The 26643-nt window shown below is 44.5% G+C and overlaps 2 protein-coding genes across 5 annotated transcripts; one reads left to right on the forward strand and one right to left on the reverse strand.

The window, feature by feature from the left end:
* Positions 1-1212: 1212 nt before the first annotated feature.
* tnrc6ba (trinucleotide repeat containing adaptor 6Ba) lies at positions 1213-20701 on the reverse strand. Of its 4 annotated transcripts, none has more exons than XM_069517027.1 (22): positions 20557-20701; positions 17586-17672; positions 16111-16132; positions 15372-15812; positions 12241-15258; positions 11864-12028; positions 11387-11583; positions 11129-11203; positions 10701-10853; positions 10381-10500; positions 10069-10194; positions 9209-9379; positions 8644-8760; positions 8337-8541; positions 7653-7820; positions 7356-7496; positions 7021-7164; positions 6169-6261; positions 5132-5335; positions 4742-4809; positions 4305-4444; positions 1213-3600 (listed from the first exon to the last, which is right to left on the reverse strand). In XM_069517027.1, the coding sequence occupies exons 2-22, from the start codon at positions 17640-17642 to the stop codon at positions 3042-3044; spliced, it is 6384 nt and encodes a 2127-aa protein (XP_069373128.1). In that variant the 5' UTR covers positions 17643-17672; positions 20557-20701; the 3' UTR covers positions 1213-3041. The 4 variants fall into 4 exon arrangements, with proteins under 4 accessions (XP_069373128.1, XP_069373127.1, XP_019938698.2 ...); XM_069517026.1 differs by having other exon boundaries at positions 10701-10904; XM_020083139.2 differs by lacking the exon at positions 10381-10500.
* On the forward strand, positions 20550-25071 carry LOC109627051 (probable endonuclease 4). The gene is made up of 8 exons (XM_069517036.1): positions 20550-20690; positions 21083-21294; positions 21624-21829; positions 21939-22125; positions 23226-23357; positions 23570-23674; positions 24254-24383; positions 24793-25071. The coding sequence occupies exons 2-8, from the start codon at positions 21141-21143 to the stop codon at positions 24851-24853; spliced, it is 975 nt and encodes a 324-aa protein (XP_069373137.1). The 5' UTR covers positions 20550-20690; positions 21083-21140; the 3' UTR covers positions 24854-25071.
* The last annotated feature ends 1572 nt before the right edge of the window (positions 25072-26643 follow it).

Here is a 26643-nt window from a genome sequence, read left to right on the forward strand (position 1 = left end):
AGAGAACAGTTGTGTTAATTTAAAAAGTGTCTCAAGGCGTTCTAAAGAAGGTAAAAGACTGATCAATCTGACTTTGACATTTGACCACCACCAAAATTCAACCAGGTCATCGGTGAGTCCAACTGAACCATTGTAACAAACTTGAAACCATTTCCTCAAAGTGTTCTTGAGATATTGCACTAACAAGAACAAAAACATATTTTATGAGATCACAGCGATATTGAGGTTTGACCACCTAATTCTAATCAGTTCATCATAAAGTCCAACTGAACGTTTGAACCAAACTTAAAGAGTTTACCATAAAGGGATAGATCATGGAAAAATGAAAATTGACATATTATCATACTCACTACTGTGGTGATGGAGGGGTGGGTGAAGGGTTTGAGTCCACAATACACTTTTGGAGTTTAAAGGGTAGACAGCGTTGCAGCCAAATCCAATACAATTTAAGGAACTGGTGATAATTTCAGCCTAAATAACCTCAACCAGAAGTGGGGATGCTAGCGGATGTAGCGAAGCCAACGTGCACGCCCTTGGGTAAGAGCTTGTGTGCAGCGTCGGCTGATTTCTGGTGTGTGTGCGAACACGGCTCTGAGGAGGACATCAGTGAACACTTAGGCTAAAAACGTGATGTTGGTGACGCCATTTTGAGTCACATATGAATGTCGTGGGTTACAGACACTTGGATGATACCACACGAGCTGTATGGAGGCATTTTATGTTTTTTCCTGTTTTATTACATTTGAAATATTTATCACCATTTACTTCAATTGGCTGCAACGCTGTTTTAAGTGTTTTGTGGACTCAAACACTTCACCCACCCCTCCAACAGCATAGTGGTGAGTAGCTAATGAGTGAATTTTCATTTTTTTCTGTGAACTGTCCCCTTAAGGCCTTATTGAGACCAGAAAACCATGAAACAAGTCAGACTGGGATTCGTCATCATAGGTTGCAACAGAACTTTTCTAGCACAGATCACTGGAGGGTGGATTCAGACGAGACTCTTTCAGAAATACACCATAGTCATGGTAGCATACACACACGGCTGCACTGCAGTTCTATTGACTTCACTCTTCCAGAGCACAGGAGTGACGTGTGAATTCATGATAGTTGACATTTGAAACAGCGGCAGAGCATGTGCCATGAATTCCTGACATCCCATAGGTCAGGTGTGAACACTTCGATCGCACACAAACACCAAACCACCACAGATTCAATTCAACCTTTATTATCTTGTTCTTTTCTGCTTTAAATTAATTTCCTCTCCTTTTTGTAACATCTGAAATAAACAAAAACGTCCTGAACAGGAGTGATAATAAAGACTGACTTAATTTAAATTGATACATAATAAACAAACAAACAAACAGTAAAACATATGTAATGTCTTTAACGTGTCTGTAAAACACTGTTCCAGCTCAGCTTGGTATGATAGGATTTGGCATCGCTAATAGAAATGCCTTCAGTTGTTTGCTTCGTCTTAAAAACAAAATATCATTCTCTTATTGCATTTGACAAAGAAAAAACAAACAGGAACAAAATGCTGCTAAAAAACACAACTTAAGAGACGTATGCAATAGTGCCGATGTTTTTGAACCTTTTTAAGCTATCACAACAGTCAGTCAAGCACATAAACGTGTATACATCCATCCATCCATCTATCCACCCTCGTTCACACTCACACACATTTCTCATGAATCTCTCATGGACAAGAAAAAAAAAAAAACATTCAACATTGTAGCAATAACACAGACACTCCTATCATCATCTTCATCATGTCCTCCTCCATTCGGTCATACTGTCAACGCTCCTTTCATGCACACACAGGCAGGCAGGAGGGCACCTTGTACAGCGAGTAAATAAGTGATCATAGTCATCATTAACGTCATGACAATATATAATAATAACCAACTTGATTTCTTGAGTAAGAAAAAATATAATAGCGAGGTCAGTGTTTGAAGGGCAAAAAAAAAAAAAGAAAAAAGAAAAAAAGAGGACATCTCTGGATTTTCCACAAAGTTTCACACGTTTCTCTTTTTCTTTTAAAACAGAAAAAAAAAATATGATAAACAACCGACGTACATCAACAAGGAGATACAATTTTGCTTGTCAAATATAAGAGCAGTGTGTAACTGATGAGAAGGTGTGATGCTGCTGTCATGGCGGGCAGGCGGCCGCTGGGTGTTAGCCAAGGCCACTGCTGTTGTAACATTTAAGTCGTCCGGTTAAGGTCTGTGTAGTTGTTGTATTGTAGCTCTGTTTCAAAAATGGAGGGATTTGTGGATGATGTGTCAACAACAAACCCAAAGGCATATAGTGCAAGTTTGGCTAATGTTGTTTTTGTTAGGATTTTTCTTTTTTTTTCTTTTTTTTTTTTTAAACCCTGGGTCCCATGTTGATGGCATATTTCCACCAAGATAGAGGCGTCAGTACCAACTAAAAACACTCCTCTTCCACATCTCAAAGGTTGCTGATCATCCGCTTGACTCAGTAGTGTGGTGCCGTCCAAACAATTTTCTACAAACTCCAGATCCTTCCCCCACTCTCACGCTTCCAAACATGAGAACTCAGAAGTACGCCTGCCAGGTCTACGAGGGCTCAGTTTGCAAGTCTGAATTTTGAGATTCAACCATTAAATAGAGTAATACAAAAAGAAAAAGGAAAGAACTGTGGAACACTAAAAACAGCAATAGCTAAACTTGTCAACGACGTGTACGACTCTGGCTGAGCCTGTCTACAGTGCATGCCTGAGTGACTGGGTCTCTGAAAGCAGATGGGATTTGGAGTAAAAAGACAAAGAGCTGTCCAGTTGAGTCCTAAAGAGGATGAATAAATGGATTTCACCTTTTTCCCCCATTTCAAGTTTCACTGTTATCTTCATTTAAAGTTAAGCGGTTTAATGTGTGTGTGAGAATGATATGTGCATGTACTGAATGCATGTATGTTGGGTGACCAGTGTAGCTTGAATTCACGTCATCTCTGCATGTAAGTAAGTGCAGAGTGTGACATATGTGTTACAATGGGTGTGTGTGTCAGTCAGACCCTCAGATGGAATCAGCCCCACCGCCCAGCAGGTCCCCTGGAAGCAGCGAGGCGGGGCTACCCATCTGGTGACGATCCTCCAGTGCCGGGGAACCCCAGAGGCTGCTGCTCGGGTACCCAACCCCGCTCATCCCGCCCATTCCCCCCCACAGGCCCTGCCTTCCAGCCTCCACACCTCCGGACCCACCCATCCCGGTCCCGTTGTTGCTCCATTGTGTGAAGATGCCGAGCCCGGGGCCCTGGGCGGTGGACGGGTCCGATGAGCTGCCTGTGCTGTCCAGACTTTGCCACCCGGAGCTGGTGGGCCCTGCTCCCCCATTTCCTGCTCCTCCAGTTGTGGAACCTCCTTCTACCCCGCTGCCGCCTCCTACTCCGCCTCTCTCACAGCTTCCTCCGTTGCTGTTGGCCCCCACCGCGGAGGTCGCTGATGGCCCGGACCCTGCGGAGTTGGCTGCGGTTCCTCCGTTACCTGTTCCTCCAGCCTGGGAATGTGCAATGTAGCGAGCCACATCTTCTTCGCTCACAAACTCTGCCAAGATGGTGGTGTTACCCAGAACGCACCTGGCATAAACAAAACATTTCTCAGTATCTCTTGTTATCATGAGGCGCTGTTTTAATTCTACTTCTTTTAATAGTTGCTACATTTTATTGATGACCATAATGATCTCAGCCAAGATTACATTAGCACAGAATTAAAAAGACTAGGTAAGAAGATACCTCACATTTGCAAGCTTTGTAAAAAAATGTGTTTCTCCCCTAAGAAGTGAGCACACTTTAAAGGAATAAAAAAACAACAACCACGTTTACTGATGGTTAGCTCAGCAGTAAGACTTGAAGCAGCAGCAAAAAGCTTGCTTAGCTCTAGTGGGTTAAAAAAATCTGCCTTCCAGCAAAGTAAGATCATTTATTAACACGTTCAATCTTAGAATTGTAAAAACAGACACTATGGTTTCACAGGATGTTTACAGCTGTGCTATTTCTTGGCCAGGACCATTAACATCTCTGTCTCCTGGTTGCCCTGCAACTGGTCCAGACCAGGATGCAGTCTGGCATGTCACATCTGCAAAACAGCTAATTATAATTCATAGGTTTCAGATGTTGAATGGATTAAATCAACAGGACGGGATTTAATTACTGACCACCCCCTCCTCCTTTCTTTGTGCTATGCTAAGCGAACTGGCTCCTGATTCCAGCCACACATTTATCATACAGACATTAAGAGTGATAATATAAAGACGTTTGAAACAACAGAGGGAGTCTCTTACATGTGGAGTGCACTCTGGGCCTTGGCTGCCTCTTGTTTGGAGCCATAGCGAATAAGAGCTGTGCCCTGGGTCAGGCCAAGGTGAAAAGTCAGCAGGGGGCCGTGCTGCATGCAGATGGTCCTCAGTGTAGAGCCATCGATCTGCATTTATAAGGATGGACAATGTTCAAATGGAAGTGATACTGATGGACTGAGGAAAGAAATTATTTTTCTGCTCATTTCTAGTAAGTGCATAAAGTGAGATTACAAAAGCCTGGTAACATTAACCCATTAATATCTAAGGTGCTAAATAAAACCAGACTCTAAAACCTAAGCATTGTTTAAAAACAACCACCTCAAATCTGAGTTTTCTGAAGAGCTGACAGAATTGACGTTCATAAAAACATTCTTTCTCCACAGTAGTTTCATGGGTTGTATCTGTAACGTGTGTGTGTGTACCTGTGGCGTGAGGTTGCTGAGCACCAACCAGCAGCTTTCCCGAGAGCTGCCGTCACTCCAGGTCGAGCCTGAGGAGAGGAAGGAAAAAAATCTGAGTCAAAGTTTTCCAAATTCCTTGTAAAGACAACCACACTTGTTTTTCCCCTCAGCTTTGCGAATGTAATACATGATGAATAACTTTCTCTGCTGCTTTAACCCAAGCTTGGCTGCCCTTGAATTCATGAATAGATGGACTCTTAAGTTCAAAGGAGCATTATGTTGCATCTCAGCAATCAGAGCCAGTTGTTTTTTTCTCCGAAAAAAGAACATTCAAATAAGTGCTGTATTTTACTGAATGATGAAAATGGACAACCATGTAACCACAACATGAAAAACATGTTAGGGCATTACCAGTGGTGCTGGAGCTTCCGCCCCAGCTCCTGCCAGCCAGTCTCGGGGCTCCTCCTGACCAAGGGGAAGACGATGGCTGCTTTTGACTGATTAGTCCTGGAGGTGGGCGGGAAAGCTGGGTCTGGCTGGTGCCGCGGCTGGCTTTCCAGGACTTGTGTCCGATGGGCTCTGGGGGCCAGCTGGTCTTGTATTCTGTGTACTTTGCTGTGGGGACACAGAAGAGTGAATGAGGGTATGGAAGGGTCACATACAGTAAATATTTTTAATTTGTATGTTAATTCACGTTGCCTTGTAGGATCTGGCAAATGAAACAGATTGAGAAAGATGAAAGAGTTGAAAATTAGTGTAACTGACCACTAATTAAACTAATATTGCAATTGCCTCCTTGTAATATTTAAGGGTTTTATAATCTTATACTTTATTTGAATAGGAGCTTATCACTTGGGTATTGTGTGTGTGTGTGTGTGTGTGTGTGTTTATGGCATCTACTGCCTTTGGGCAACTCATCTCATGGCCTGTATTTTCCACAAGGGGGCAGATGTCCATTTGTGGTGACACATTGCCCATGCAAATATCATAAGTAGACCATTTGTATAAGCTACAGGCAGCTTGTTTCTTGATTAGCATAGTTATAGTAAAAGAAACCACATGCAAGGTGGGTTCACAAGAGATGCCAGCAGTTTTAGGAACAGAGATAAAGAAACTCTACTGGAAGTTCTAAAATGACGATGAAATTAATTCGCCTTTAAGTCCTAAAACGGCAATGAAAGAACCTATTTGTGTATCTCGTCGAAGGTTGTGATTGCTCACAGTGTGGGGTTAGTTGTTATTGTGGGTCTAACAGGCAGGAATAATGCATCATGTAATCTTTTCCTCTGGTTTTTCATGTTCATATACCTATAGATCTTATACTACACTGGACACAATTCCCCATCTTTGTGAAGCTTGTTTTAGTGGTGGTGCATGCATCTATCAAGACAAAGCCACACACACCAGCTCAGCACTGAGATGAAGTGTTTGTATTCTCGTGTGGTTACCTGAGTTGTGTGCGTTGTTGAGGGGACTGTCTGAGGCACTGTAGGGCCAGGCACCAGGTGAAGGCAGCAAGGTGTTGAGGGGAGGGGTGGAATCTGCAAACAACGACATCATCAGAATTTACACGTGGAAAGTGAAGCTGCAGATTGTTGCATTCACTTTTGTCCGTACTGTCATAGCAAGGCTCATTTTTGCATCAACATGAGATGGGTATGCAAAAAAGCAGTATCACTACAGATCATGGGTTGGGAGCAAACTAGCCAATAGTTCAGGCAAGACGACCATAGGACACATCCAGGTACAGGGTGGGTAATGTACCTCTTTCTTAAATGGTACATTCTCTCACTCTGTACTGCCCTCTTGTGGATATGTTGCATAACCACTATGCCAACGTAAAGGATGCATGGAAGCATGCAGGTCGAGGCGGTTGGGTTGTTTCAAAACTGACTCATCTCTTTTCAAATGGAAAAACAGCCTTAAATGAGGCTTAAAGCTTCACCTACTGCTGATACAACATGTAACAGAACCTTGCACAGTGATTGCATGTTTTCTTGAAATGCACCTTGTTCTGTGAACTTATGTACACTTACTGGCCTGGTCTGGTTTAATAAAACGTTAAAGGAACAAAGCTCTTAATCTTTTTTACACATAGTTATTCATGCCCATGTAAAAACATTTCTGTCACTTAAACAAAACATTGTACTTCCTCTACCAATTAACATTCTTTACTTCACTTATCTCAAAATTATTAATTTGTAAGCAAAAAAAAAAAAGCATAACCCCAAGAAGCTTAGAAAAGCAAATAAATAAATAAATGACAGGTTAAACTAGCTGCCGGATAGTGTTGCACGCACCTGTATTGTCTTGTAACAACTGGTGATCAGTATCATTGAGGCTGGAGGAAACTGCATTTGCCATCATGCTCCCTGGGGTCATGTAAGGGTCAGATTCGGGGTCGACGCGGTCAATTCCCTTCCAGGGGACACCAGGCTGGAACTCTAAGGGAGGAACATGCATGAGGCAAGAGTGCAGGTGGAGAATACTGCACCACCATCAACAATTCAACATGGGTCATAACTCAAATACATTCCTCCCGGAGGACAGAAATGTTTTCCTCCCATCATCTTATTGTAAACCCTGTGGGATCTTGTGGCCCAGGTTATCACTTCAACTGTGGCATATCACTAACCAGGTGGCCAGCTGGTTGTGGTCGTTGGCTTGGTGACCATCTTGCCAGGGGTGCGGTGCCAGTTGTCACCCAGGCCGTCAACCATCATGTCGTACTGAGAGTAGGGCGAGCCCCCAGGCATCTTTATGGGGGTGATAGGACCTGGGATGATAATGTGAGTTACATCACTGAACAACAGATGGGTTCACAAATCACCTTAATATGCATCTTCACATCTAATTCCATTAACACTGACTCATGTATTCCATTTCTTCTATATATTCCAAACATAACGTAAAAAAAAAAAAGATGGCTCACCATTTTTATGGAATGCATTCTCAGGTGTGGTTGTGTCTGGAGAAGAGTGTCCCTCCATCATCCATTTGAAGCGGGACTGCTGACCCCCGAGGTCCTTCATGCCACCAGGCCCCCCCATGACAGAACCACCCAGGTCCAGACCTGGGAGATTCACCCCAGAACCAAACCCTGCTCATGGAAAGAGACACAAACAGAGGCAAACATGAATAGGATTATTATGCGTTAACATTTATTTAGTTCAAGAAAACCTTGGATACTACAAAAAAATTACCAATACTGTAAATTATTTAACAGAATATTAAAGTGAACTAGAATTATATGTGATCACAGTCTCCCCTTCTGTTCCTGAGTTAGGGTGTTAAATAATGGCCAGAGAAGTGTTTTCAGAGAACATTATAATGTCACAGCCAAGTTGACCGCTGACCTTTAGGATATAAAATGTTACCACTTTATCCTATTAGACAGTATTCTGAAAAAGAATACTGTCAGTACCTTTTCCCACTAAAATCAATTCAGGTCAAGTTAAGTTGAGTTCAAGTTAACGTTTGACTGTCACCAATTCACAACCCAACCAAATGTGAAATGTGCTCACAATGCAACCATCTGGTCTTGGGATATGCCGTTTAGTAATTTGAGTATTTTCTTTTTACTGAATATAATTTCACAGTAGGAACAATCGCTCACCAGTGTATGGTCCGAGATTTTTGGGGTGCAGGTCCGCCACAGATCCTGACAGGCCTGGGTGGGGAAGGGGATCAGCCACAGGCAGTTTGGGACCCCCCATACCACCTACACCGTGGTGGGAGGGGGAGAGTTTGGAGCTGCCGCCTAGACCTCCGACCTGCTGCTGCTGTCTCTGCTGCTGGAGCACTGCCATGATCCTGGCCAACTAAGATATGAGAAAAAACAAGAGTCAACAGCAGGAAGGTGGATATAAAAGGTAACAAAGAAGTGTGTGATATAAGGGGATTCATTATGTGCGGATGCGTACCTGCTGGGGGTCAGCCTGCTGCCGCACATTTGGCGTAAATTTCCTCTGATTTTGCAGCAGCTGCTGTTGCTGTTGCTGCTGTTGTGGCTGCTGCTGCTGGAGGAGGAGCTGACAAGCCTGAGCAAACAAACGGAAAAAGACAAGAGGAGTGAGATGCAAAGGGAGATAAACATGCAATCTGAGCAATAACTTTCAAGCTTTAAACTATCAACCCCATTTTTTAACTGAATGCTATGTAGAGTCATTCTCCACTAGGAGGTAATCAATACCTAAATATTTGGACAATGACACTCAGCTTTAACAGTTCGTTCTATGAAAATAAATCAATGTTAGAGATGTTGTAGAGATGGAAGATGAATTTGTGTGGTCCTCTCAGACTTACATATAGTAAGTATATGGTTCAAAATCTATTTCAAACTTTTTGACTCCACTGTATATGCACCTTTATAATAATTATGTTGTTAAGACATTCGGACAATGTTTCTAAACCTTTATTTCAAGAATGCATATTTCCTCACTTAATTGCAAGATTTGATCTCAAGGATGTTAGTGTGCCGTTTCTTACCAACTGAAACTGAATGTGCGGTGGGTAGATGCTGCTGAGCATGGCGATGTGCTGGGGGGACAGCTGTGGAGGGAACACACCTCCCCCGACTCCTGCCACTCCTCCTACGCCACCAACACCCCCCACGCTCCCGCTGGGAGGGGGCATCTGCTTCAGCACGGAACCTGGCACCTGGAGACAAGACGCAACGGCAGGCAGGCACACCTGTTACCACAGAGACGCTTTGGTGCCGTAACCATGGGCAACCACATAAACTTAGTGTTTGTCCCCAATCAACTCTTTCATGCTCTCATTAGCTGGTGTTAACAAGTGAGCCTGAGTGAGCGAATGAAATTCATTCAATTCCTGGACAAGACATGCATTTCACTTTATATTCTTTTGAAGTAGATGGCTACGATGAACTATGTCTTCCTGAACAGTGATTATGCAGTCTAGGCAACACACTAATATAGGCCATGCTTAAAGCCAGTGGATCATGTCGTATAAGCTCATTGAAAGAAGAACCAATTACACATTATATCATAAAGTTCAGTAAACAAGGACAAGTCCTTGAAGTATGCGATCTACCCCATGCAAAACCTGGAAAAACTGCATTGAGCCCACATTAAAGGGAATGTGCACATTTTCATGTGGTATTCTCAAATGTGCGACTGAAACAGACAATTGTGCTGTCAGATACAGCCCCTCTGGAACATTTCAGGAAAACACATGTCAGAAAGAAGCTTCAGTAATTTAGGTTTTTTACCAGTTACTAGACACTAAGGACGACCCAGGGTACAACTTTGTTACATTGACAGTCAACCCATAGTGAAGTGTGGAACATGTCAGCAGGTAAAAAAAAATACTGATTAGTAAAGCACCTGCGGTGACAGGAACTGATGAGGCACTTGCGCTCGTATCCCTGGAGACTGGTTTATGGGTGGGACATTTGGCTGATGTCTTGACTGAGCCATCCCTCCACCACCACCGAAGATACTGTGACCGCCCTGTCAGTCAACATGGAAAAGGGTTAGGATCCATAACATACACAGATCAATAGATATAATACAGAAGAATTTGACATCCCAACAGAAAGGGAAAAGTTAGGGACATACATTTTAGTACTATCTTACAAAAAAAGAATATCTAATGTTAAGATGGGAGGACAGAAACAACAGGAGTGGATATCTTACTTGTCTAAAAGGGATAGTATGGTTGAAGAGGGAATGGGGCTTGTAGACAGTGGGTGGTGAGTACAGAGAGCAAGGACCCTCCTCCCCAAGGCACCCATCCTGATTGGTCAAAGGCAAGGTCTGTCACGGAGACAGCCATGGGAAGACCAATTTGAGTGGTGATAAAGGGAGCGGTAGGAGACAAGGAGGAATGGGGCAGACCAGGAAGAAAAGGTAGAATCACAAGAGGAAATAAAGAATAGCGATAGAGGACAAATTGTTATCCAGACAGGAAAAAGACATCAGAGACAGAGACTGAGACTGTAGCCCTGGGGTGTTACCTTGTCATAGTAGGACCCAACATCCCCAGGTGCTGCTTCTTTTGAACCAGGTGGACGATATGGCATCCCCCCTCCTCCTCTTCCTCCCTTCCTCATGTCTCCATTGTAGTCATTCATTCCAATGCCCCTTTTCTCCACCTCCATCTTCTTCTCCTGGAGAGAACCCGGAGCCAGGTCAATGTTTGGGCCACTGGGATCATCGTTCTGTCCAGCAGAAAAGGCCACCATCATGATCATAACCACCCACCAGAAACAGCACCATCATCACCAAGAAGGTTTCAGCACCTGATGAATGCCTGTATGCTGTATTGCTACATCCAATATCAAATCTCAAACGAATGAACCACCATTGTTAAACAGTTCCTGCTTCGAATTATCACAATAAAACTCAAGTAATGAGACAACTTAAATATTTCTTATTTTCTTACCAGCAGCCCCATGTTAGAGAACTGCCTGTTAATGGGGCTCATCCACGAGTCTCCTCCACCAGCCTTTAGTGGACCCTGGGAGACAAACACACAGTTAAAACACAGTTAATGAGCATTCTGTATTTGAGTTCTAAAGGTCAACCATAAAAATTAACAGTGAAATATGCTGTACAAAAGCTTTCAAAACTACAAGGTTTACATGTAATAAATATTGTTTTTGTCTATTGCAATAGTTTTTTTCCCAGACCAGTGACCAACCTTGTTGTTGGGCTTCTTCCCGGTGTGGCTCTGTCCCCAGCCCCCATTGCTTCCCTGGCCCCAAGATGAGCCGCTTCCCTGGGAGCCAGCGCTGTTCCACATGCCACCTCCCTCCTCCTCATCCTCCCAGCTTGAATGACGCGAGGCTGCCACTGAGGCCTCTTTGTCGCCCCAGCCATCTTGCATAGACTTTGTACCTGCAGAGGGTAGGTTTTGAGTCAATGCCATTAACAGATAAGAAACCAATTTTTACAAAAACTAAATTTATTGTTAATTTCATAACTATTGAGAACCACAATGTCTCAAATGCTAAGTATCATGTCACTTTAAGCCAGCCTGGCACAACCAACACAAAGCTCAAACTATGAGATCATCAAGCCAGATTGAATGGATATTCCACAGACAGCACTTGTGATTCAGTTTGAATTAATTTTCAACTAAATCACAAATGCGTTAACTTTTATTTGACCTTCTTACCGGATTTGATGGGATTGGGAGAAGGGTTTCCCCAGCTTGTTGTCTTCCCGCTAGCATTGTCAGGGTCTCCCCAGCCGGTAGGGGCATCAGTAGTCTTTCCCCATGCTGCTGTGCCATTGTCTACTGTCGGACTAGATGGAGAAGTACCACCCCAACCTGATGGATCTGCAGACACATTTAAGACACAGGTTAAGAGGACAAAATCTGAGATCATTTGACTAAGCACACAACCATTTCCTTCCATTAGATTTGTACATCTTGTCTCAATACATGGAGGCCGCATCTTCACTCTACTTTGCTGCATGCTGACAGGGGTTAGCAGTGATGCAGAGGTTTAAACAATTCATAACAAAGGGCTATAGTTTCTAAATTTTTACCCATAGGTGAAGCTTTTGCAGGTCCATGGCCAGTGTTGAAGTCTCTGTTACCTCCGAGTCCTGGAGCCTGCCTACTAGACTGCTGCTGTATTGGAGGCCCCTGCTGCTGCTGTTGTTGTTGCTGCTGCTGCTGCTGTTGTTGTTGTTGTTGTTGTTGTTGCTGCTGCTGCTGCTGGGCCTGACTTTGTACATGCGGCTGCTGGCCAGCAGGGGCACTGTTCTTATCCCACAAGTTGACTGGCTTGTAGTTGCAATGGGTTGGGTCACCCCATGCTGATGTTCCATCATCAATCTCATTCTTCCTGCTTATGGACTGTGGCGAGGGTTCCTCCCAGCCACTCGGTTCAGACCCACTTCCACCTACTGCGGAACCACCAGGGATGGGCCCTGAGGTCCAGCCTGAGCTTTGGTTCTGATTCTGGGCTTGAGATACGGGTTTCCTTCCCCCACCCCCTTGCATAGCCCCTTGGTCCAATGCTTGCTGCAGCTGTGGATGCTGATTGCGGGACTGTGATTGTTGCTGTTGCAGTTGTGCCTGAGGGCCTGTGATGGAGCCCAACTGGCTGTTTGGCATCTGGTGCATCTTGTTTCCTCCACTCCAATTTTGATTGGGTTTGGACCCCATACCCCCAACAACACCCATACCCCCTCCTCCACTGCCTCCTCCTCCTGTGCCCCCTGCTCCCCAGGTTCTCCGAGGAGCATTATCATCCCAGCTTCCCCAACCACCCCCACCTGTATCCCCACCTGAGTTTCCTCCTGCATTCTTCCTCTCATCCTCCCATCCTCCTCCTCCTCCACTGTTTGATTTGGACTCTTGCTCACCCCAGTCCCTTCCTGCCCCAACCTTCTGTCCTGATCCCCACCCACTTCCTCCTCCATTCCCACCGATGTCTTTCCAACCCCCTGCCCCTTTCTCCTCCCGATTTCCTCCCCAGCCTCCACTCACTGGCTCACCCTGTTGCCCAATATCACCCCATCCTGCTCCATTTCCTCCTCTATTACTGTCTCTCCATTCCTCATTTCCCCAGCCTTTGGCCTCTTTGCCATCCCCAGCCCCCATCCCTTCTCCACCCCAGCCTGTAGTCTTCCCCTGCTGGTTATGTCCTGGTATTACCCCTGACCCCATACCCGAGCCTGCTGTGGTCACTGGCCCAGATTGTGAGACGCCAAGATTCCTCAAGTTGGGGCCTGAAGGTGGTGGGGCTCTCCCAGACAGAGAGGCCCCACTACTGCTACTGTTACTGCTGCTCTCCCAACCCTCTCCAGAGGACCCGGCAGATGGAACCAAGGAAGGATTGACCCCTGGACCAACTGATTCAGTGATTAGGGTCCTTTGTCCACCAGAAAACTGAGAATTACTACCATGTGAAAATGGATGTTTTGATGAAGCTGATGACAATCCACCTTTATTCTGTCTTCCCTGTTCTTCGACATCCCAGGATGTGTTTTGTCGGATCTGTGTTTGGCCCCAGCCTGTGTTGGATAGAACCCGTGGATCCAGATCAGTCCGACTTAGAAGATTCTGTAAGGCAGCTTCAGCATTAGGTGCCTGATGGCGAGGACAATTGTAACGGCTGTTAGGTCCGCTCCCATTTCTGGAGTTTCCGCCGCTGGATGAAGATCCTCCCCGTGCTCCCTGTCCTCCTACTCCCCCGCCCCATTCCCCTGTTTCACCCTCTCCCTTCTGATTGTCCCAGGCTCTGGTCAAAGTGGTGGCCGTTGAGGAGGACGACGAGGTGGCAGGGGGGTTGCCAGCTGTGCTACCCCCACTACTGCTGCTGTTACTGCTGCAGGCTTCACTCACTCCCTCACCTACTGGATTAGCTCCCCCAATACCAGTGGAGCTCCCACCCCAATCACCACCAGAAACTCCTCTCTCCCCTCCTCCTCCTGATGACCCCCACCCTCCCTGAGAAACCCCAGAGGTTTGACTACCGTTTCCTCCAGTTCCAGCACTACCCCAAGCATTAACCCCACTACTGGAACTTGAATAACCCCAACCTGAGGTCCCATTATCACCTTCGGCAGCTCCGAATCCCCCTGTGCCACCACCTCCACCCTCCCATCCATCAGTCCTTGAGGCACCCGTTTTGGAGTTAGCTGCAGGGTAAGAAGGCTGGCCTCTCCATGAGGAGGCAATGTTGTGGTCTCCCACACTCATTCCGCATCCTCCCACACCACGGTCCATTCCTCCCCCAATCCCTTCCCCACCTGCGATTTTTGGTCCCGCTGATTCGCTGTCCCACTTCCCCCCTCCCATCTCTCTGTCTCTGGATTGCATTTGGTGAAGTTGGTGCTGATGGGTGCTTGATTGATTCACAGATAAAGGTGGGTGACCCCCCAGCACCCCGACTGCCCCGCCTCCCGGCCCCAGGGAAGCAGAGTTGTTGGCAGACAAAGACCCTCCAGGTCCCTGGTGATGGAAGGAAGACGGACCTCCTTCCCCTGCAGCAGCGGGCCCATCCTGCTGCACAAGGGCAGGCCAGGCCGAAGGGTTGGCATTTGGATTGAAGTTGGCACCTGGAATCCCACTGCTTCCATCAACGGGGCCACTGGTTTCATGGCTCCCTGGCACAGTGGAGGCTTTGGAAATTGAGGAGGGCTGTTGTAGCAGTGGCCCAGCTGTAGCTACTGCACTCCCTCCTCCAAGATGACCCTGGGAGGCAGCCGTCCCCCATGCCACACCATTGGACGACTGCATACATTCATTGGGCAAAGAGAATGAGGAAGTGGGTGAGGAATGGTTGCCAGAGGCACTGATGCTGTTCACAGGCATTCCATTGTTGCTGCTGCCGCCTCCAGCCCTGGTGAATGAAGCTGATCCCCCATCACTGCCAGCGATGCTAGGCCACTCCTCCAGGTTGTTGCCATCGACAATCACCTTCTCCCTGCCCTGAGAGGAGGTCTGGCTGCCTGAGCTTGCCCCCCACATGGAATTTGCATAATTAGAAGTAGTAGTAGAAGCAGCAGCTGATGATGAGGTGAGGGCCAACGAGGAGGCAACCGCACCAGTGTCTGAAAAGGCAAATCCCAGGAGAGAGACTTTAGAGGTCAAACAGGTAAAAATGTTTAAAATAATTGCAGTTGCATCGGTTCTAAACGTGACCTACAGGATTCCTCACACTCACCTGAGACAGCAGCCATGTTTGCATTTGGGCCATCCCCTCCTCCTCCTCCCCCTCCCAGCAGCATGGAGGACAGTGGCGGCTGACCCCTCTTCAGTAGCACTTTATGGTCCTGCTGGCAGCGGAATCGCGGGGGCACTTCTCTCGGCATGTAGCGCGGTTGCTGCTGAGGCGCCTGGGCTCCGCCTCCGCTACTTGTACTGCCGTTTCCAGCAGCACCTGGGCCGCCAGCGGTGGAGGAAGAACTGGTGGTGGAGGTGGGCTGTCCGTTGGCCACCCCCAGGCGCTTGGCATTGTTGCCGCCCTGTGATGGGGTGGCAGCACTGCCAGGGCCTGAGGTGGCTGGGGATGGGGAGGCAGAGGGGGTGGGTCCAGGGCTAGGGGAGGCAGAGCTGCTCTGAGTGGCAGGAGACTGGGCAGACGCCGGCTTGGTCAAGTCTGGCACTGCAAGAAGGGCAAGGCAAAGAAAAGGAGAGGAGAGGAAATTAAGCATAATTTAACAGTATATCCTAAGAGAACAGTAAACAATTAATTTGCTGAAAATGTAAACATATTCAAACAAAGGCAAGATACTACAATAATCCTCTAATGCAGATACTTTAGGCACATGAATGTTGCTTGAACACAAACACCATAAAACTGAAAACATGAATTTTCATAGGAAAGATGAAAGAGGATGAACATTGGTTAACAGCAAACGTCCAGATTTAAACATTCATACAAATATCACTGCACTGCTTACCTTTGTTTTTTTGTTCTGCAACCTAAGATAAACAGGAGAACACATTAGTTTACAAATCATATAAAGAATACAAAAATATAAAGCGCTTGTTTGTGCTTGTCAATGTCAAACCTTAATAAAACTACATAATTTGAGACACAGCAGAAAACATGAGATTTACAAGAATGAAACTGTGATTGTGGTTATATAAAGAAAAAAATCTTGAGTCTAGCTGTGCCAGGATAATAAATATATCATTCCCCACATTCAAGATGGTGTAGTTGTTGAGACTTGCTACGTCCAAAACGTGTTCTGCAAACACTAACAGATGCATTCCAAACGTGGTGTTCTTCGCATCAAAATTAGGAAACTTCAAACACCTACCAGGTCAATGACTTGTTTCAGAATTATATTCAATTCAAACTTTTGTTAACTTATTTAAATCATGTGGATTTCTTTAATATGAGAAAGCTTCATTCTGCCTTCCCACAAAAAAACAACAATTTGAGCAGCTGAATACACAAATGATTGACGTCACGTTTAGCAATAACACAAAACTCACTGTAATGAACATCAATTTTTATAGCTTCAGATAACATGTGACAATGAAATGCAGTGTTTTACAGCTACTTGCGAGGAGAGAGCTCTGTCTTATCTTTTAGTGTTTTATTATTTTGTGCTATGGAAGCTTTGTATCCGGATCAATTCCCACACCTGTGCACAAATAGACCTATGTGCCTTTAGATGAGAAACTTTGTGCTTGCCTGACAATGAAAGCACAAAGATTAGAACTACTCTGGGTAAACAATGCTGATCACAGATTGAGATCATATATTTTTGTTCAACAAAGGTCAACATCTGTTGTAAAGAAAGTGTATTTTTCTTAAATTTTACGATGAAACGCAACATAACACGTGTATATTACCAACCAACATCTGCCATAAAGGATGTAGATGTGAATTATATCTATCCAATTAGTTTAAGACAGTGGACCACCATAGGGCAACAAAATGAACTGCAACAATGCCAATCTCTTAGTTTAAAATTAATTTTACCTGAGTTAAAAGGTTTGAATAACACATCTACATTTACCTTTGACAGATATTGCATGAATTTGTATCCAAGCGAAGCTCTTACACTAGTGTCATAGGACCACTTTCTTTTGATGCAAAAATCGGAAAATATGAATACAGTATAATTTTAACTCTTCCTTAAAATTACACAAAAACACAAAAAAGCAGAACCTACACATATTATCACACAATTGTCCACAAAAGACTCCAAACAAAAGTATGATTTTCATCAATATGTTGGACATGGTGCAGCTGCGTGTTTGGTTCCACAGAGGATTACTCTGTTTTGATATTTGAAAACACAGCATTGACTCATTCGGTTTGTTACATTGTTGGATGACCAAACTAAACTCTATTCAATTTTGTACATATTGCTGACCCGAGAGTATGACTGAGCAGACCCAATCAGCTCAACACGCTTACCTTCTGAGAGGCTTCCCTTTTCCTTTTGTCGTCTTTTTTCCTTTTCTTGTCTTCCATGAACTACTGCTCCTGTCCTGATACTCCTTTCTTCGAGAGGAAAGACGACATAAAAAAAAAATCAGACGATCCCATCACCATTTTAAAAATCATTGAGTGCTCCTTTGTCCAAGTAATGTATTTTAACTGCAAGGTACATCACTGCTCCTGTTGACTGCAGCTAAGATCAAGGGGAAAGACAACATCCCAGTTGCTATATGGCTATGTGAGCCTTCATTCATCTATGTGGTTTAGCATCAATGGAGTGCATGCTTGATTGAATTAATCATTGTTGCTGGAGCTAAGAATACTCTTGGATATGTGGGCAACAAACAGTTATTATCCCGATCAGAAGCATGCAGCACACTGTAAGCTGATCACTAGTGGGTTGAACAAATTTAGATGGTTTACAAGAGGTATGACTTCAGACATGCACTGAACTCGACAGTTCCTCTGTATTTTCTCCGGAGGAGGTGCATGTGTGAACGCAAATGTCAGAGTAAGATGCTCCGCAATTTCTGCAGACTTTTCTCCACCGGGCCTCCCTGTATAACGCTCATAGAAATTCAGGAGAACACAGGACCCCGGCTGGATTCACTGCGAGCGAGTGTGCAGATTAACTGCAGATGTAAAAAATGAAAAACAAAATAATGCGAAGCCCCACACTTAGAAGACACAGACGAAGATGTCAAGAGAGTTTGTGTTGATAAGAGCTGACGACAGTGTCTGTGTGTTGTCACGAAAATCACGTGATCTCCTCAGTGGAGTTAATGCGTCGCTTCCTGCCTCTGTCTGCACCCGGCTGCTCCACCTCTTGTCTGAATAATGTGGAGGATTTGTTGCAGTTAAGAAGAGAACCTCCTGCTGCGTTGTGCATGTGTGAAAGGCAAAACTACTCAGCCAATGCTCCAGATTTTACCCACAGGTCATGTCTGAAAACGGCTCTAGTCAGCCAGCTCATCTTGCCAGCAGACTGACTGGATCTGCATGTGGTCAGCTGAAGGTTTGAGACCCATGCTTGTGCTTAAATAACTAAATCCTAACAATGGCTGTGGATCAGGAGGGACAAACAGTGGGCTAATGCTTCTTGGACACAGGCCAGAACTGATAGCTCCTGGTCAGGTAGCCTGGGCCAGGGTGTCTGAAGTTGAAATCCCAAAACACTCAATCACCCCAGGTACTATCACTGTCCGAGTGCACAACAAGATGAATGTTGCAGCCAAGCTGCTTTCAGACATCCACTAAACTCCAGACAATTTACTAAAAATTTCCAGAGAGGCTGTACGTGAGAACACAAATGTCTGAGGGAGTTGCTCTGGACATTTTCTAGAACTTTTTCAGCCAGCCCCTGTGTAAAATTTCCACAAAATGTCAAACTTAGCCGATGTCTGAAAAAAATCCAACCAATTGATTGGGTGTGTTAAGACATTTCTAATATGCAACAGATGCAAAACTTAAAAAACAAAAAGAATTCAAACATCTCTGGCTGAAAAAGAAGCGCCATACACATAGTCAGCACATAGAGCAGACCAAGATTTGAAAACAACAAGATTCAACAGCTTTGGGTGATTCCGGCTGCCGCCAGTGTTATGTTGTAAAACAGAATGAATACGCCATGTCCTGTCTCTTACATGCTCGCCCCAAGTGCCACCCCTAACAATGTCCTGTTCTGGACATGATCCTGCTGTTGTGAAAGCATTTGAGCAGGTCAATCTCCTGCTGAGTTTTTTCATCTGTGAAAAGGCAAATCCAATTTTCCGGACATTTTCTGGAGTTCATGTCTAATATCAGCTCAAGATGGAGTGTGAGCAAGTCTTCAGGGTTCTACTCTTTGATAGCTGAGAGTCAAGACGTGTGCAATCCAGGAACACCAAATCATGCACTGTCACTAGGATCCTTAATAAAGGATCAGAGCAGACTGGGCAAATCATACTAACATTATGTCTGACAGAGACATTCACTGTTCACTTGGCATTAACAGACTAATAGGCTTAGAAAATGTTGTCACTCAAATGCAATGCAGCCAGGAATGCACTTATTTAAGACAACAGTACAAGATATGGCAACAACCAGAATTCCCACAGGATATTAATCATCATATCACCACAATAAAATGTAAATCGTGTGTTGCTTAAGAGAGCACAATGTTTGTGAACGTCGGTGTGTGTCTTTAGCTGGATTTCGCTCATTGCATTTTCAGGACGCAGGATTCACAGCGTCAAGGAAACGAAACCAACATCCTCCAACCTGAACATTTCTGACCTAAAGCCTGACAGATCAGAAACATGTACCGATTGTTACGAGCTGTCAAATCTGCATTCACCTCTGTCCAGCTACCCTTCAAATCACGACCACTGGCTAGTGTTAGCGTTGTGTTAGCGAGCACCACAGTTCATAGCCAGCTGGTGTCACGGTGTTTTAATATCTGACTTTTCTTGAGCTAAAGCCACAAACGATTGCAAAAAAGGCCCACAGAGGCAGTGGTGGTTAAAGTCGCTGAAACTGATCCGCGTCTGAACGGAAATAGCAAAGCGACAATTTTGATAGCAGCGGCTGATGAAATTTATCGTCGATCGCCAACATCAACGAGTGTCCATACTCGAAAATGCAGAGAAACAGAACAACACGCAAACGATCGACGTGTTAACAACATTAACCTGGTTACCGCTGTTCTTTTAGCAAGTACATCCACAGCTCTGCTAATACACATCCACAGATACTGCAGCATCGGCGCTAACGCTGTCGGACATTAGCTATCCGGGTAAGCTAACTAACCTACTGACAGGCTAACGGCGTTAGCTTGGATAGCGAGCGTTTGCACTTGATTAACGAACAGTTGTGTAGCGGTCATTTCACATGCACACACACATACACATACACACACGACGGCATTGCAAACACCCAGGAGCACACAAGCACACGTCCGGCTACTCACCTTAAGAATCACATATGAAGAAGAGCTAGCGGCGCTAGCTTAGCTAAAGTGCTTCAGTGCGAATTTTTCTTTTCTAGCTTTTTGAGGCATTCGTCGAGGCTACGAGAACAGCGACGCCCGAGCGGAGAAGTCAAGTAAGTGGTGGAAAACACAAGCGCAACGAGCTACCGGTGCGTAAATAAGTACTAACGTTGTAATGGTGTAAACCCGAATGTGCAGAAGAATTTGAATTTCAAAGCGCTGTGGAGTCAGTCAGTTGACGGGCGGCCATTTTGCTGCTCAGTATGAAGCGTCTCCAATGGGCCGCCTGTGGCAGCTGCGTGGAAGCTCTGTGACTGGCTGCTTCCTCTGAGAGGGATGCAGCGTGCGCACACACACACACACACACACACACACACACACACACACACACACACACACACACACACACACACACACACACACACACTTCTTGACCTTCATAAACTTTTCACTGTGCAGACCATCACCCCCCCTAAATACAACATCCAATAATAATCTCAATCAGAAAAAACACCGCTGTGATCCCCTGATCCGCCATCGGCTCCGGCCTTCCTCTTGACAGCATGGGCCCGAGGAAGAGAGGAGCGAGGAAGAGGAAAAGTGAAGAGGATCTGGAAGGAGAGAAGGAAGGAGAGGAGAAAAAAGAGGAGGCCGATCAGAGAGGAGAAAGGACTCGTGGAACCAAGAAGTACATCGGTGCTCATGTTGGGATTCAAGGTAACATGTATACTCAAATTTATCAATGCTCATTTGCACATTTTTAATTTGCATTGTTTTCATTTCAGTTTGAGATTCTATTTTTTTATTTCTCAGTGTATTTACTTGCTGCTTCTGCTTAGTTTTTAGATTCTTGTGTTCTACTTCATTGCTGCTCACTGCTTACCTTAGTAGTTAGTTTTGTTTCCTCTCATGTACCTCATGTTTTGGAATAACAATAATCTTCTGGAATCTTGAATTTCTAATGACATCCTCCCCCTTCAAGTATTCACTCAACACACACACACACACACACATACACACTCATAGTTCTTGTGCTGTGTCCTCAGGTGGAATATGGAAAGCAGTGGAGGCCTGCACAGAGATTGGTGGCAGCAGCTTTGCTCTGTTTCTAGGCTCCCAGCGCACATGGAGGAGGCCTGCCCTGGACCAGACAGCTGCAGCCAAGTTTCGGGAGCAAGTTTCCCTCCAAGGGTTCGACCCAGCTCACATCCTGCCTCACGGGTCCTACCTGATGAACTGTGGGTCTCCAAGAGGGTTTGTGATGGATTTCTCACGCTGTTTACCTGCCCTTGTTTTGCATTATTTATTCCCTCTCTCCAACTTCTCCTCTGACAACCTCCTCTGGTTCGTGTTTCACCCCCTCAGATGTGTTTGAGAAGAGCCAGGCCCTGCTGGTGGAGGAGCTCAGCCGCTGCAGCCTCCTGGGACTCAACCTCTACAACTTCCACCCCGGATCCTCGCTGGGCTCCATCACCACTGAGCAGTGTGTGGAGAAAATAGCCGGTGCTATTAACCACGCTCACCAGCAAACACCTGCTGTGGTTACAGGTACAGGGGGTGCACAAAATAACAGAGCACACAGCACTATAAAGTATCATCAAAGTAAATACTAGGGCTGGGCAATAAAACAAAATCAATATATGTCACAATTTAATTTGATCAATAGAAAGAGCAGTGAAAGCACAGTGAGGAGGTATAATATATAATTGATCCAACAAATTTGTAAAATGTTTGTAATCTCTGCTCATAAAGAAGAATTTAAAACTGCAACCTGTACTCAGGAGCAAAAAAGTATTTGCATCTAAAAGAAATAATAATGTTACATTTAAAGTGATAATTATCCATATGGACTGATATGAACATTTTCATTCTGAAATAATTCTTGGCCGTATTGAACAGCCTTAGTAAATACCCACTGGTAAAGCTTATAATATCTGGAAACTCTTGACTGTCAAATGCGCTGCTTCAGATTGGCTGTATGGCTGTTGTATTAAAACGTCTGATTAAATTGCCACATTTGTGCCTGTTGAGTGATCTTCAACACATGGTGGAATTGCTGTAAAACATAATTACAAAGATGAGTACTATAACAGTCCATATTCAGTTAAATTAGCGGTTTTAACAAAGGTCTTGTAGCTACTTATAAAAAACTGTAGAAAGAAATACAGGAACTTCAAAACGTAAAAATAACATAACGTAAAATGAGGTCAGATAGTCAGTGGGGCTGATTTCCACATTTCATTGATAATTTGCATGATGCAAGAGAACACACAAATATTATCTGTGGGTTAAATCATTTTGCATGTAATTAATAAAATGAGGCTTCAATATGTTTTGTACCTCTTGAGGAGGATTCATATTTTACCATCACTGCCTCATACAAAACTATTTTGACCTCACATTGACCTGTTTGCCTTAACAAGTAACTAGTTGCCTGCAGGCTTGACAGCACTGTTGCGTTACATTTGATTCATGGCACCGACCACAGTCTTTATACCATAACATACCCTAAATGCCACTGGTATGAAGAGTATATGTTACAGTGGAATGTCTGCAAATACACTAAAGTAGTAGCAAAGAGGGCTGTGCAAACATATCAATCTAGTATATTGTGGCAGGTCGACGGTCTTACCTTTGTCCCCTCCTAGTGTTGGAGAACATGAGCGGTCAGGGCAGCACCTTGGGCGGAAAGTTCTCGGAGCTGAAAAGCATCATAGACAAAGTGAGAGACCAGACCAGAGTTGGAGTGTGTCTCGATACCTGCCACGCCTTCGCAGCAGGTAAGGTTCACCTTTTTGTCCGGTAAAGTCAGAAGAAGAACATTAGTGCACCATATCAAGTTTTGGGCGTTTAAAAACAAATTACTTCTTGTACATTCTTCCGAAACATTCATCTTCTTTAAAGTCACACCTTCACTGAGGCTGCTTGATCTGGTGGAGAAGTGTGTGAATAGCTGCTGGTGGTGTTTGTTTTGTTCTTCTCGTCTCGGTAGGATATGACGTGGCAGCAGAGGGAGGAGTGAGTGCCATGCTCGATGAGTTTGACCAGGAAGTGGGGCTCCATTTTCTCAAAGCCATCCACCTCAATGACTCTAAAGGTGTAGGCAGAAAACAAAGTCACATGCAGCTTTTAACACCGTTAACTACTTTTATTTATCTGATACTGTTTCAAAAAGAACTTTGTGTTTTGCCTTTAGCAGTAGATTGTCTGAATTAGATGCGTTCAGAACATTCAGGCAAAGGGAGGCTCCTGGGCAGAGAAAGCAGGAGACAGGACATGACATAGATTTTGTTTATAGCACATCGAACATGGTTGGAGTAGAAGCTACTGACTCAGCCTTATCTAATTATCATTCCAAGTTGACATCTTTGTCAGTGTCTTCTGTGTGAATAGCTCCTCTTTTCTCCTGAGATATTTGCGTTATCTTCCAGTTTTGCATTTGTGTTGTGTTGAAACTTCATCAACACGCCCACTTGCTTGATAATTTCCGGACATTTCACCAGGGGGAAACTCAGACTCAGACAGTTGCATTCTTACATACAGCCCCTGTGGAAAATGTCTGGAAAATATCCATACATCAGTGCATGTCTGAAAGCAGCTAAACTTGAGATCATTTTTTTCTGAATTCCACCTCTAATTTAAAATGATAAACAGTGTCTTTGTTGTTTCCATGCAGGTAAACTGGGCTGCAACCTCGATCGCCATGAAGACGTCGGTAAAGGTCACATCGGAGTTTCTGCTTTCAGAGACATCGTCAATGAGCCGAGACTCGACAACATCCCCCTGATTCTGGAGACACCTGGGCGGTGAGATAAATGTGGTCACTCACAGCAGTGGAAGACCACAACAACATATCTGTCTATATTACTAAATAGGATTAAAGAGAGATGTTGATGATCTGAATATAATGAGACGAGTCAACTCAGTTGGCCTCGACCAGGGCTCTTGATATGAAGACTGGAGGGGATTGGAGAGAAGGAGGGTCGCAGCAAATCACTGAAATGACAACTGACAGTGAGACAAAACAGATTTAAACACAACAGGCATTAAAAGTCATCAAAAGTATTTAACAATGAATTTAAATTTCAAGGTTTGTCAGATATATTCGATCTTCATCTTTAAATACAGTCTGTGATCTTCATACATGAGCCATATTTTTTTCTTCAATAAAAAGGAAATAAGTTGTAACTCAATTGTTTTGTCCTTTTCCCACAGGCCAGGATTCGAGTATGCCGAGCAGATTGAATTTCTCTATTCCCTCTGTGAGAAAAACTAAACAAATATACATTTAGGGATGAATTAACACTGGCAACGTGAACCCTGCAAAACCACAGAGAATTTAAGTTTTTGTCAAGAACCAAAGCGGATGAGGTGTTGGAGGCCGTTCCCCTTTAAACACACACAGAAGTTATGTGGTTGTGTAATCACAATGTGAAACGTTTCAGCAAGTTATTTGTCTTTGATTGAACTCATTAAATAAACCTGTTGAGAGAATTTGCCTCGAGTGGGGTTGTGTTGATCAGAGAGAGCCAGTAGGGGGCAGCAAGAAAACACAAATGCAGCACAGACACAAAATAAGCCCCTGAGTGTTTTGGTGTTTGATGAAGGCAAACATGGAGAAACGTTTATGACAGATAAATGGTGCAGATTATATCAAACCTCATACAGTTATTAATGACTTTAATTTGCTGATCTGAGAACATGCCTTTGCAGAATGTCGATGACCTGTCTTATAAGGGTCTGAGGTCAAATTCACTAAAAATCATTTAAAAAAAATAAAATAAATGCTTCTGTGTTGTACTTGATGAAATGATGCATTCATGTCAATTTGACCTGGATATTTAGGAATGAGAAAAAGTAAAAACTATCGCCTCAGCTCGGAATGATGGAAGGCAGACACACACAAACACACCACACACACCACCCTCATCCACAGTGAGGTCTCACACTCCTTCACAAATTGCTCCAGCTGTCAAATACCAACACTTTGGTGCAGCTGTTGACCCCCGGGCGGACGTTGGTCGATAGTCACACCAACTCCAGCACCCCGTGGTGCACATACAACCACACACACACAAACAGGAATCAGAAGACCTGGGAACCTTTCTTTAACTTCAAATGGAGGGTGACAAAATTATAAGATGGCAAATATATAAAGAAACAGTGGGGTTGAGGGTTGTGAGTTGTTTCTGTCTGTTGACTTTCACGGTGACTCATGATACTGTAGAAGTTCAAACACAACCACACACAAGTTTGATTGTTAAACATTTACCAGAATTATTCCCCAGACAGGATTGATGGGACATTTTGCACGGGGGTGGTTCAGAATCATGGTGTACAGCAGTAACAGTACAATGGGGAGGGGGATGGTGATGATGTCTCATACACCAGGTTAACAGACATGCTTTGTTCTCTTCCTTTATCTGCATACTTCAACCTTGAACTTCTTATTTCTTGGTTTACATGCATTAGTAATCTCAATCTGCTGCATGTATTAAGGATAAGAGTATAGACTAAAAGAGCAGGTCTAGACAGTGTGTCTTTCAGTATGTTAGCAGAGACAGGAAGTGGAGGTGCCTGGCCCAAGAATGTCTCTGCTCTCAGGTCCCACCCACAGGAAATGCCTGTCCGGCCTGTCGGAGTCTGCACTGACGAAAAAAAAGAGGTCTCTTTTTAGCCGAGCTCGATGTCTGACGTGCCGAAAAAAGGACGGAGGGAGTTTGAATAATGAGGCGACCGCTCCTGGTACTTGTATCCTCTGTATAGTTTAGATAAGCAGATGTCTGATGGTTTTCAGGGGTGTTCTGCTGATCTGCTGGGGTCAGGGGTTGCTAACCCAGGGAAGCCGAAGACTAAACAGTGAAACACACACATTCCTGGGCTCTTAAATTAATCATTTGCTGGAGGAGGCATGCAGAGGAAAAAAAACACCAGTGGGAATATAAAATGCCCTTCTATCCTGTAATTATTTAAAGATGTGTGGTATTAGCTGGTTCTGGTGTAACGTGCTGGTGCCCGTGTTTTGTGAGTGCTCGTCCAGCCGTTTCTTCTCCTCTTTCTCTGTCA

Source organism: Paralichthys olivaceus, chromosome 21 (assembly GCF_024713975.1).
Source record: "Paralichthys olivaceus isolate ysfri-2021 chromosome 21, ASM2471397v2, whole genome shotgun sequence".
Taxonomy (NCBI): Eukaryota; Metazoa; Chordata; class Actinopteri; order Pleuronectiformes; family Paralichthyidae; genus Paralichthys; species Paralichthys olivaceus.

Excerpts from the sequence above, each read along its gene's own strand:
- tnrc6ba (XM_069517026.1), bottom strand. The coding sequence starts at position 17,642 with ATGGAAGACAAGAAAAGGAAAAAAGACGACAAAAGGAAAAGGGAAGCC. Across the intron at positions 12,029-12,240 it reads TGCAAAAGCTTCACCTATGG|ATCCATCAGGTTGGGGTGGT; the intron begins GTAAAAATTTAG and ends ATGTGTCTGCAG. Across the intron at positions 7,497-7,652 it reads GAATGCATTCCATAAAAATG|GTCCTATCACCCCCATAAAG; the intron begins GTGAGCCATCTT and ends TTATCATCCCAG.
- LOC109627051 (XM_069517036.1), top strand. The coding sequence starts at position 21,141 with ATGGGCCCGAGGAAGAGAGGAGCGAGGAAGAGGAAAAGTGAAGAGGAT. Across the intron at positions 21,295-21,623 it reads TGCTCATGTTGGGATTCAAG|GTGGAATATGGAAAGCAGTG; the intron begins GTAACATGTATA and ends CTGTGTCCTCAG. Across the intron at positions 24,384-24,792 it reads ATTCTGGAGACACCTGGGCG|GCCAGGATTCGAGTATGCCG; the intron begins GTGAGATAAATG and ends CTTTTCCCACAG.